This window comes from Pogonomyrmex barbatus, unplaced genomic scaffold, assembly GCF_055798465.1.
Source record: "Pogonomyrmex barbatus isolate J1 unplaced genomic scaffold, ASM5579846v1 scaffold1, whole genome shotgun sequence".
NCBI lineage: Eukaryota > Metazoa > Arthropoda > Insecta > Hymenoptera > Formicidae > Pogonomyrmex > Pogonomyrmex barbatus.
This window is the reverse complement of record NW_028297098.1, coordinates 12,490,863-12,503,926: the sequence shown is the minus strand read 5'-3', so window position 1 is coordinate 12,503,926 and position 13,064 is coordinate 12,490,863. Positions and strand designations below refer to the sequence as shown.

General features: G+C 45.5%; 1 protein-coding gene across 8 annotated transcripts in view; it reads left to right on the top strand.

Moving 5' to 3' along the window:
* Positions 1-2,500: 2,500 nt before the first annotated feature.
* The window catches only part of how (protein held out wings), a 36,775-nt gene continuing 26,211 nt past the window's right edge, over positions 2,501-13,064 (top strand). For 3 of the 8 annotated variants that reach the window (XM_011635521.3, XM_011635520.3, XM_011635522.3), the window contains exon 1: positions 2,502-3,906. In XM_011635521.3, the coding sequence (XP_011633823.1) occupies positions 3,780-3,906 (127 nt within the window). In that variant the 5' untranslated portion in view covers positions 2,502-3,779. Of the gene's footprint in view, positions 3,907-13,064 lie in introns of all 8 variants that reach the window. The other 5 variants (XM_089077000.1, XM_011635523.3, XM_011635524.3 and 2 more) reach the window with 2 other exon arrangements.

Genomic DNA, 13,064 nt, shown 5'->3' with positions numbered 1-13,064 from the left:
CGTTAAAGAGGCGGCGTAATCGGCGCGGTCGATCGATCGGCAATCACACACCTTGAATTCGACCTGTCGTTCCGTCTGTATTTCATCGTCGCATTTTTCGGAATTGTCGAATAAGCGATTGTGATCGATCGAATAGGACCTAAGAATAGAAACGTTTCGCGCTTTGATAGTTCGATAGTTCAAGTTTACGAATTCGACCAAAGATGTTCAGCATATCCAGCCAGTTCGAGCATCTAAATTCGAATAATTAATAATTTTTTCAAAAACATCGTTCGGATATTTATAGCTGTTGTGACTTTAGCGCGAATTCAACAATCATATCTTCGAGTATCAAGGCACAAAATATGATTTTCTTTATCGTCTTATTTGGCGCCTGTATTTCGAATTAATGGTAATTGGTAATTTTGCCAGCGCGGTTTCTTGCAATTATTGCTTCAATTTAGCTTCATTTAACTTCTATATTTTTTATTAATTACAACTGATTTATTATTGCGATCTATTTCATAATCTTCGTTAATGAAATGGACTAATAGAGTAATGAATATTGAGTGAAGTCTCGATCCGACTTCTTCATGGCTAAAGAGAAAGGTGAGGGAAGAAATGAGATTTCGTTACTTTTATTCCGCGCGTTTGAACGTTCCGCAAATGTAGCCATGCGCGTTCTCTTTATAGCGGTCCGTAAGAACCGGTGGTGGAACGAGTAGGAATCGTCCGTAAGAATCGTTGGTTGTCAACGGTGACTACTTTGTAATGGCATTTTCATCAGTAATCCAATAGAACAGAAATTGCAACAAAGTGTCCCTCCTATAGAATCGAATTGTTTATACATATGTTGGATCCCGTAACGAAAGCACGCCTCGCGCGCGAGGCACGATACTAGAATAAATTTTTCTATCCGAATGACGAGACGTGACCGGAATTCGCAACGGTACTCGCGACAATTTCAATATCATTCGTTAAACCGATTAATCATTTCTCGCGTTTCTTCTCGGAATCTTGAAATTAAAGAAAAAAATCTTAACTCGCAAGAAAATGACTTAAAAAAAAAAATGATTTACAATCTTAAAATGATTCTTATACGCGAGCGACGACACAGACAAAATTAATTTGGATCGTTTAGAAAAGACATTAATTGGACAAATTGTTAATCTGATAGTAATTTGAGCGAAATCATAAACTGCTGTAAATTATCTAGCTTTGAGGGCGATGTTGTAATCTCATATCGACGTCGCGACGTCGAGATTAGGCGTCTCTGAGATTAATAAAATTCTTCAGAAGAAAGAAGAGAAGAAGCAAATCTCAGTTAAGTGTTGTTGGTTTGCAGCACGTGCGTCGTTAATGTATGAATCGGCGACACGCTCGCAGCTATCACCTTGTACGTTCACGCTTTGGTCGGCGCGGTATATTGCAAGCGGGTAGGTAGAGTTTATTAATTATGCATTCTAAGGCACGCCGGAGGTCCGAGATCGTAATGATGTTGCGCACCGTTGATGTAATGCACCGATCTCCGTTGGGAGAGGCCGGTTGCGCACTCAGGATATGCTCCACACACGGCCCATTTTTATTTTTCTCCACTTCCATGAAACGCGCGCGTTTGCAAGCGACGAGGAAGCGCGTCCATCTTAGCAATCGGCGTCTTATTCATTCATATCAGAAGTCGCACAAAGAGCTTTACGCTGCAACTTAAAAGCTCTCAAGTCCAGTTGGAAAAAAGACCATAATTGCAAATATTTCATTTTTCGCACTTGTCATATTGCGTTTTTAATTTTTAACATTTTGACCCCATTGCCTTATTTACCGAAACACTTGAAAATAAACAGATCAAATATGTTCGTCATATTAGAAAATTTTATAGGAAGGGTTAAACGAATTCTGAGACCGCGTACGCAGCTCGTATGCGCGCGCATATCGTCGCGTGAGATCCCGAGCCAAGATTAAAAATTGTAATTGGAGACCCGTGACGCGGGGAACATCGGAAAGATTTCGGAGGAAGTGGTCTTTCCCCTCGGGGATCTCGCGGGGTCTACTCCGGTCGATTTCGAAATCGAGGAAAACGATTCTGGAACGCAAAATACGGACGCGATTTGCACCTCGCAACATTGTCGGCGAAGGAGTTGCGTGTGTGTAAAAAAATAAAATGATTTGCCTCACGCCATGTATAATACACGCGCAACCCGCGCCGAGAGAAACGGGTGGTGCGTTGGCCCACGGACGCGGGCCTGAATTATCCAACTCCGCGACACGATGGTATGGCACGGTGTATCTCCCTTTCTCTTGTCCCTTACCGCCTGTCTCACTCTCACTCGGCGCTAGCGCGTATGCAGAGGCTGTATATGGTAGTGGGCGGTAGACGCGCAGCAACGGGTGAGGAGGCGCGCGGCGATAAGAGGGAAGGAGGATGGAAGAGCGCGACGCGTGGAGCGCGCATGCGCCCGCGATCCTGATTTTCGCCGCGATTCGGCCTCCCTCGGCCCGGTTCGGCACGGGCGCGCATGCACGGGCGGTGCAGTATCAGTAGAGTTGAGAATTCCGAAGCGCGTGTACTTAGTTTTGAATTCTCGCGATCCGCATTCCTCGATTTTAATTTCGCAGGAGTGCAAGCGTGCGAGAGAAAGAGACATACTTCGTTATCTCCACGCATGTTTAATCCTTTTTCTCTCTCCTGCTATTTCACCCAATTTCCTCTCTATTTTTCTTTCATTGAAACTCCGTCGAGCATTCTTTATCATCGACGTTCCATCTCTCTCATGTTTTCTTCCTTTTCTTGCCTCTCTACGCGCTCTGTCTCTCTCTCTCTCTCTCTCTCCGCCCGTATCTCCCTCCCTCTCTTCCTCCCATCGAGTCACGTCGCTTCTTGCGATCTACAGCCAGCGCGCATTTGCGTTTACCAGTGAGAGCGTTCCTGAAAGCACGATAGTCGACTGTGACGACGTGTGAGGACTCGCGTTTCGGAGGAAGAGAGATCGTCGGGAACAGCGAACAGGATCGAAAACGCCAAGTCCAAAGAAAAAAACAAGATAGAAGAGACGATATTGGGAACGTGCCTGGTGACGGAATTAAATCTGCGAGAATCGAAGGAATCGCGCACGATAAACGCGCAGATAGGAGCGATCAAGCAGAGCCCCAGATTACATCGCTGAGGGGGAAAAAAAATAGAAGAAAAGAGGGAAAGAGAAAAGGAACGAAACGCGTACGCGACAGGCGAGGCGACTTTACGACTCTCTCGGAGGAGTGTCGCTCGCCCTCGCGCGCGCTCGCTCTCCGGCTCCCTCCCTTCCAGTCCCCCTCTCTCCTACCTCCCCCCTCTTCGCGCTCGCACCACCCTCACCTCGCGCGCGGTTCCTCTACGCTTTAGCAGTCTTTCCTCTCCTCTTCTTTTCCTTACCCGTTATCTTTCCTCCTCTCTCTTTCTCTGTCCTCTCCCTCTCTTCCCCCTACTCGCCGTGTCGCCGGCCTCTCCCCCCAACCATTCTCTCCCCGTCTTTGCCGTCTTTGCGCTCTGGCTCCTTTTCTTTTAAACGCTCCTTCGTCAGTACGTCTCCGCCCGTCCGCGCGCGTTTGGTGATCTTCTGTGATCGGAGAGAGAACAACTCCGCCGTTCTCCGTCCGTTCCGACACCGCGCTGCCGCCGCTACCGCCACCGCCACCGCCACCATCACCATCGCCGTCGCGATCCGCTCCTCTCTAACTCGTCTCCCCTTGAGTGTTGCATTAAGCGTGCCCGCGCGCGCCCAACACGCGCCAACATTCGCCATTGAAGGAACCGAGTACAATTTGCGATGTGTGATAATACTAACACGACGACGCAGAGTATAGCGGACTACCTGTCACAATTGTTGAAGGACCGGAAGCAGCTAGCTGCCTTCCCAAATGTCTTCATTCACGTGGAGCGTCTTTTGGACGAGGGTGAGTGATTTCTTCCTCTTTTTCTCTTTCTCTCCTCTCCCCCTCCTCCCTCTCTGCCTCCCTCTCCTTTATTTTTTTACTCCTTTACTCTTTTTTTCGTTCACCTCTGCGGTCTATGCGCATTCGAGCGAGATGGTTAATCCGATCAAGCGGGAAAGGTCGAAGGTAAGGGTACTTCCGGGAAATCCAGAAATAAATGTAGGCGCGCCGCGAAATGCCCGCTCCGAATTTGATCGGTCCCCTCTTTCCCTCCTCGACTTCTCGTCGTAAAACACGCGAGATCTCGCGATGCGCCATTTTGCGCACCCGACGTGTTTCCGATCGCGCTCGATAATGAATTTTTCATCATGACGTAACGGAGATTGCGTGTTTATTCTTCTCCCTGTCAGTCGTCCTCGCGGCGAGGAGCTCGTCCTTGCTCGTTTTCTCATTCGTCTATCTGAATTATGGATTTTATTCACTATGCGATGTTTTTTTTTTTTTTTGTTAATTCGTCATCGTTGTCAATACCGTCACGAAATCACCAATTCCATCCATAAATGCCATCAGCGAATTCCTACGGCGCTGCGCTATGAATAAGACTTATACCGGGTGTCTCGCAATGTTTCGACTCCGCAAGCGACTTTTGGCGGAGATATTTAATTTTGTGATGCGTCGCGCTTCTCGAATCGTCTCGAGCGTTTCTCTTCCACGCGTCTTTCCGACAAACTCGTCGAATTCTTCGGGTCGCTCGCGATTTCGCACGTTTTCGCGAAGTTAATTCGCGAAGATGTCGGAACGCGCGCCGGTGTTTCTCGCACCGACAGTGCGATAAGAGCAACGCGTGGTACATCTCCGGGACGATGTGTACCGAGCATACGCTGGTGATCGACCTCGTTTCCGCTTCGCTCCCGCGAATGAGGAAAAAGTGATACGTTCCCTTCTATCCCTCCCCTCCTTTCCACCTCCTCGCTCTTTCCTCCTGTTTACCGCAACGCTCGAACGCGCGATCAGGATGAACGACTTGTTCGCGAATAAAATCCCGCTCGCATCAGGGACGTGGAACACCATATGTCAGGTGCTGCTTACCCCCCGCGGGTGCCTTATCCGCGCTCCTTTCGCTATCGCGACGCGGCGCGTGTGTGTCACGTGGCCGACCGGCGTAGCGGCGGCGTGCTCGTTCGGGAATTACAACGAACGTCATTGGTTAATCGATTCCCGGGTATGTCGACGGTCGAACTAGAAAATAACTTCGTAGCACAACTTTTTGTATCTTCCATCTTTTTTCTTTCCTCCCTCAGCATTCACGTAGCTCATTCATTTGAGGCACAAAAAATTTCAAAAGGTTACGGAAAGTAGATCTACGATAAAATAACATTATATCATCTATTTTTTTTTTTATTAATAGATAATTAACGTGCTCTATGTGTTCAAATTTAAATTATGAAATGAAATTCACATGCGAACATCTTGATATCTCGAAATTGTACCTTTTGAGAACGAAATTATTGATTTGCTCTCGAAGAAACGTATGTTTAATCTTTGATTGACAGCGATCGAGGACGGAAAAAAAGCGCAATACAAAATAAAAATACGAGTGAGAGATTCTTTTGCGTTTTGTAGACCGGTTGCATTCCGACAATTCACTTCACAGATCCAAATCTAAGAGCCGATAAAATTGCATAGCCGTTCGATCGCGCGTAAAATGTGCGGAATAGCCGATACGCATAAGTATCACGCGAAAGGTCGGTCTTCATTTTTAGCAAGCGCGAATGAGGTTTGAGGTTATCGCGAATATCGCCGGTAAATTCGATTGCATTAGTTGTGCGTTATCCCGCGAGGAAACGCATGATTATTACAGTATGCTCGCATCAGCGATTTATGACAATCGCGTCTGGTAACAATACGAACGTAACGCATGGGTTGGCAATTTTTTTTTGCTTTATAAACTATTATTCGTATTATTAATTCGTATTCATAAATAAAACGAATGATCGAGATTTGTCAATCATTTAGAAATATTGGATAATCGTGAATTGAATGCACCATATTCGTAATTTTCCCCTTTGATTGTTTTCTTAAAAAAATAGTATATCTTTAATTTCTATGGAAATTGTATAAAGTATTTACAAGTAAATTTTTAATTATCTCATTCTTAGCCACCAATCTGTTTTTTTTTCCCTTCCATAAATTTATGTACAATTTTGCATCTTTTTTTTTCTTTGGAGGTTGCCCGTTTCTACGGACACAATCGTATCACGTTTTTTTATCCCATTTCTCTGTCTCTCTCTCTCCCTCCCCCCTCCCCTCCCTTCCTTCGCTTTTCTACGACGTTCCATATTATTCTCCGGCTGACTCAAAAAGTCTTCAAGTTGCGAACTGGATTCGCGAACAGATTCGTGTTTGGAATCGATTTCAATCGGCGAAGCGATCGGTGCGCGAGTGAAAGGAACGTACCCGGTAAATATTTATTTATACGCTGGTTGTACCGCTCGGCGGCAGCACTTGTCGCTCATGTTGTTGTGTTGTTTTGCCCGTCGCTTTGCATGACGGTGGTTCTGAGTGGTGGTGATGATGGTGGTGGTGGGAATGTTGCCCGGCGGCATCATCGGTCGAAATCGGCGAGATTAGCAACAGCATGCGTTTTACGGCCGATCCACGTACGCAGAAAAGACGCTGACCTCGCGCCGTAGCGCCGTAGAATCGCTTGGGCACTCTCGATATACGTCTCTCCTTCCCGCCCGTTCGCCGCCTCGCAATCCCTCTCGTTTCCCACCGCCTCCGCCTCGGCCCGACCACTCGGCTACACCGCTCACCAGAGATCTCCGATCCGCTCTCGAGGAATAGGTTCCCGGCGCGTAAACGCTCGATTCGCAAAGACTCCCGGAATTCGCGTGACTTGTTTTTTTCTCTCTTTCTTTCCTCTCCTTTTCTTTTTTTAATCGCGTGTGTGCTTGCGCGCGCGCGCGCGCATACCTGTCCCCTTAACGCGGACGAATCAACGGTACTACGCCGTTCGACGAAAATTGATATTCCGTTGCGCGGAATCGCGCGTTCGCCGTCGCCGCCGCTTTGATGTCTATAATTCGCCGCGGTCGTCTCTTTATGTATACCAGAGAGTGTTGTAACAACTGTCTCGTTACTTCGAGGAATCTCTTGATTTATCCTTTGCTTAGGAAAGACACGCACGGAGATGTGTTTCCCATTAAAATTGTCTTTCCGATAAGACTAATTTTTCGATTGAAAAAACTTGCGGGATGTATTCGTCCGAATAAATTTGTCCCTCGTGTCCCTCCGCCTCCATCCCCCTCCCATCTTCTTTTTCTTTAAGCGAGTCCCCGATTTCCGATCGGCGATTTATCGCGTCGTAGCGCGAATTACATCGCGAAGGTGCGGGACCAGCTTTGGAAAGTCGCGGGAGAAAGCTGGTATCCGTTTTATTTTACGCGCTGGAAAGCAATGCTGCATCGCACACTTACGGGGGACACTTAATATTCCCCGCGTGTGCTGGGAACACTGGCGAACCCACGTCGCGTTATACAAAAGGAAGAGAAGCAGGTTCCTCACAACATCAAGTCCTTCAAACATAAACGAGACCGAAAGGTGTTCTTTTTTTTCTTGCAGAAATTCGTCGATGATCGTATTAACACGTGCGGTACACCTTGCGTGATAGATTATATTTCAGTTAGTTTTTTTGAAGATCTTTACTCTTTTATATTTTCTTGAAAAAGTTTACAAATTTATTTTTCCATGGTCTGGATTGCAGCGGTGAGGCCTTTTTCAGCCTATTAAAAACTGGTATTCATTCGACACCAACAAAAGTTGTAGAATGTGGCGAAAAGTCCTTTTCTAGAATTTAAAGGACTTTTGTGGTTTTCCGGGTTATACGAGAACCTAACATTTGAGGGACAATTTTCCATTTCCCTTCTTTGTTTTGAGATAAAAATCTTTTTATCTTATTCGATTACATTGTTGCACGATGAAAGTCTTTGACCTAAAAAAATTCGTAACATGAAATACGCATTTCCATTCACAAGAGAATGTTGCTATCACTTCCCGTGTTCATTTTCAGTTTTCATTTCTCTTTGTCGTTTGTATACATATGTACGAAATCATTAGAAGTACTTTCTTGAGAAAACAAAACATCTTTGAAAGTTTCTCAAAAAAATATCTATTGACTGCGTCCCTTCGTTTACGATAAACTTTAGCATAATGCGTTACGCAATACCTGTTCAGCGATTATCCGTTAGCTCATTTATAATTATAATAAACTCTCAAGCAAAGAATTTTAGATAAGGGGAAAGACAATAATGTACCATAATCTTTTCTTTCAAAATATTTAGTGAATGATAAATTAAAAAATCTACCTTTGATACCCTTTATACTTAATAATTCTTGATGGATTCAAGACTTGAAAAGCATATAGAACTCATTAAATTGAGTAAAAAATGTCTACTCAACATAGATCAAATTAATTTTATCGAGAGAAGCGATTTTTTGTTATTTTTTCTTTAAATATTCTTTTCAAATTCTCTACGCAAACGTATTTTTCATAAAATGAAATGGAATTTTTAAATATTGATTAACTCTACAAAGATACTTTAATAATAATCTTAATAAAAACTAAACGATTCTAAAGCTGAAAAGTATAATTTATCTAATCAACGATGCGTCTGAGTAACCGCCTAATTAACTCTTTACGAGAAAGACTGTCGGAAGACTTCAAAATTCCATCGAGTTTCATTCCTCTTAATCAACGTTTCCCTTTTAAGAATCACATCTGATTACTATGGATTATGTACCAAATTGAAGCGATACGATTTCTTTTTTAACAAATATGCCAAATATTGCCCATTCAAGTAAATATTCATCACAAGTATAATAAATAACTTTCCATCCAAATAATCCTTGACAAATTTAAGCGATCGATTTCTTTTCGTTATAATCTCCCCCCGTCCTTTTTTCCGGCACGGTTGAGAGACACTGTCGCGAGTGCTCGCTCGAGCATCTATGGGTTTTTACATCTGTTGTACGAACGGCATGTAGATAGACAGAGAGCGCATGGGAGCCTGCCCACCCGATAATGATCCTTCGCGTATAGTGATGCATTCGAGAGGGCGGCTGGCGCGTTCAAGCGCGCTCTATTTCCACCGTGAGTGTGTAACGAGTTCTCTCGGTGACCTAGTGGCGCGAATAGAACTAGTCGCCAAGTGCGCGCGTCCTTTCGAAATTGTCCGGTCGAAACTTGGATACCTAACCGGCGCTCGTCGTCGTCGACGGACGCCGGGTGCGTGCTCGATTTCGAGCCAGTGGGTCGACGTGACTAATCGCCGCAACCTTCGAGAGACGTTTCGGCGCGACGCGTCTCGTTGAAGGAATTCGCGCGCGGATCACTCACTCGGCTCTTTTTTTTTTTTTTCAAGAAAAAAAAAGTCACACCGATGATCCGTGGTTCTTTCTGATCCGACCGAGAATAGCTCGGCTGCAAATTCGGCGCATCATCGGGGTGCACTTTCGTGAAAGCTGAATGCGAATGTTACCGGGTTCCGTAAAATCTCCCTACCCCGAAGAAACGAAACGCGATCGTTAACTGGACCGTTGACAAACGCGTTTGTTGCGTGCCCGAGCCGATTAATATTCGCGTCTAATTTGCATCGGGAATAGAACGCGAGGGAAAGAATTTCAAACTCGAAAGCTTAACACGGCGCGCTCGGCCGACGTTGAAAGTGGAAGAGAACGTGCTTCTCGCAAATATACGCAATCCGCGACATCGCTATAACGTTTCTAGTCGCTAATTGCCGTCCGTCGTATCGTAACGCCGGACAATTCCTTATGGGAAAAGGCAACGAAGCGCGAGCTGGACAGCGCGACGTTAATTACCGCGGTGGCAGTAAAGCTCGGCTTAATTAGCCGCGCTGTAAAAGGCACCGCGGAAAATGTCATTATAAAAAAATGTCTGGATTTGTAATCCGCCCGTGATCGTTTCCGACTCATCGTGACGTTGAAAGCTTTCGCCTTTTTAATTTCGTAACGCCACGAAGAGAACGCCTCCGGGATTGCCTTCCCGTAATCTATCGAAACCCATCGAAACTTACCAGCTCAGCTGATCGACTTTGATGTTAATGAGGAGCCTTGTTTGTACTCGTCCGGTTCGGACAGTACCGGCCGATCGGAGCCATCGCTAACCGGACTCGGTCTTCGACCCCCCTTCTCTCTTCTATTACCGCCCCCCCCCCTCGTCCCGCGTCTTTCGTCCTTGCTCGCCCCTCCTCGCATCTTCATCGCGCCGTGGCGGCCGCATTCCTTCTCTCGAACGGTGAAGCCGCGCCGGGAACTTCGACTTGTATGTTTGCCTCGCCTCGCTTTACCTCGCACATCGGCTCGCCACAACTCGACTCGACTTGACTCGATTCGACTCGACTCGACTCGACTCGACTCGACTCGACTCGACTCGACTCGACTCGACTCGACTCGACTCGACTCGCTTCGTTTCACGCCCGCTACGTCTCGCCGCGTCTCGCGGTTGCCTCGTCCGCCTCGTCTCGCCTCTCAAGAGCTCACGATCTCGAGGATTGTTACTCGCGCTCGCGCTCGTATCCCGCATCAACTCTCGATGAATCGAGGGTGATATCCAGGTTGGCGAACGCCGCGCCATTGATCAAATCGACGAATCAGAGATCTCCCACACACCAGGTGTTTCAAAATTGTTAACTTTCTCGGTCGTTCTGCAGATGAGAGATTTTGCTCGCTCGATCGAAACGACGCTCATCAATTAATCTTAACGTTACAAAAAATGTTATAAAAATATCATAAAAATATCAAATGTATCGATATTCTTTATATTAATATTTTTTTATCTAGTGAATTTTCAAATGAAACACGTGAAAATTAGAGTGCTTATTGTGCCTTTTCCCTCTCCTCCCCCCCCCCCCTTTTCATTTAGATGGGACAGCGAGAGTCGTCAGGTACAAGATTTATTTTGGCAAATATACAGAGGCAATCTCAAATTAATGAACGTCCTGAGCAAGAAGCTCAGAGCGACCGCAAAGCGACGGTATCGTCGCGAGGCGGGTGGACGTGGCGCATTCGTGACTGCAATGAGAATTTACGTTCGCGAGGAAGGATCGAGGCAAAGGTTACGCGCGACGCGTCGCGACATGCTGCGATCGGTGGATCGCGGAATACGTGCCACACCCAGCGAGATTGCCTTTTTTGCCGCGAAGATCTAAAGATACGACGTTAAATCCCGTATGAATCGGACGAATCTGACGACGTCACGATGTTTTTATTCCAACGCCGCGTCGCAGCACGCGCGCGCGCGCGCGCGTAAAGCACGAGAAATGCGTGTTGCGGATAAATTATCGGTCGCACCGTGAGACTCCGTACTCCGGTCTAATTATTGTTATAGAGTATCTCGTTGCCATAGGCGCAATGTGTCCGGGTCCGAGCCGCCTACAGCTCGTTGCATAACGAAACCGCGTGGTCGTGTCGAATAGGTGGGTTGAGAACGAAACGGGTCGAGCATTACTTATTAATGTTCTTGTTCGGTAAAAGTAACCAACGTCGTTTCCTCTACAGTTTTTAATCGTTTCTTTTTTTTTTTTTCAACCGCGACACGAGAAACAGGATAGATCAAGCTCCAATCTTTTTCTTTCTCAATCGTAGAGAAGATATTGATACGAATATATCTTTTTTTCAATATTTCGCCGTAAAGCTGGAGCACAATGACATTGTATTTATTACCATAAAAATTGATTATATTTTTTATCGCTATCTCATCACTGATGATTATAATGCATGTTGTTATATTTATCACAAATATTTCAAGTCACGCTAGGAGCATAAAAACGTACGAAATTATTCATTAACATAGCAGCAGAATAATAAAAAAATTCACGTTCTCACGTTTCATATCGATATAGAAATGGGAAATATCCCACGTCCCAAGTGACGCGGCTAGAAAAATAGACATGCCAAGTTACAAGATAATTTTCCAGTCGGGTAGCGCGACACGCTGGTCTGTGGTCCGTACCGAAGTCGTATAGACAAACAATTTCGCTCTCGCGATGTACGCGGGCGAGACACGCGTCTCGAAGCGCGAGTCGCCGCATCCGAAGAACGCGGCCTCCTATGACCGCGCGTAGAGAAGAAAAAAAGAGAGAGAAAGAAAAAAAAGGAATCCTATCCTCACGGTTCGCCGAGAAGAAACTTTCGTAACGCGAACGACGGCGCCTTCTTGGGGTATCGCTCAACGAGAAACCGCGTCATGTCGACCGATGACGATATCCTTTTTTTCCCCTCCCTCTTTCCGCCGGTTAACCCGCTAAGCCATTAAGGAACGAAACGAAAAACGAACGCGTTGCTCGTGTTTTATCCATTATAGACGCAATTGCGTCAAACATCACGAAACGACAACATTCGAATGATATCACTTAGGGATGTTTATTATTAGATTATTGTTAAATATATCGTCGAGAATGACCGTCGTCGAATGATTTCAGAGATATTTAATGCTCGTAATTATATAGTACGTTTATGGGCTATCGAGAATTAATGTACCGAGAAATGATCGCGAGGAGATCGCGCGTGTGATTCTATCATCCGGAAGGATCGCGGTCGGCAACCTAATATTTGCGCCTCAACCGAAATAACGTATTTCGGATCCATCGCGCGAATATAGGTCCCGTTTCCGTGCCAAACGCGTCGTGTATTCGTAATCCGGGCATCGCCGCGAATCCCTCCGAACGGAAGCCGCGATTATTTCTGAAATGTGGAGGCGTGTGCTTCAAAAGCGCGCGGCTCACTGTTTACTACCCCGACTACCGACTGGGATAAACTTACATGAGGAAAAAGGATTTCGCCGTCGTGTGACGAAAAGCTGCGGCTGGCTGTCGCATATTCGCGACGCGAAAGTAGTTTGTTGTCGTGAACTGCTCGTTTCAATTCTTGCAAAAGATCTATTTTCTTGAAAAATCTGGCTGGACATAATTCGTTCATTGAAATAGAAATTTGTCGCTAAATCGACACATAACGGAATATTTTTAACACATTTGCTATTATGACAAAATTATTTATAGATACAGAAACATTTTTTTTATCGAAGACAATTGGTATTTTTTAATAAAGCTCTTGTTATATAGTTGTGTAATAATTTGTGATGATCAATTGATATATCAAAA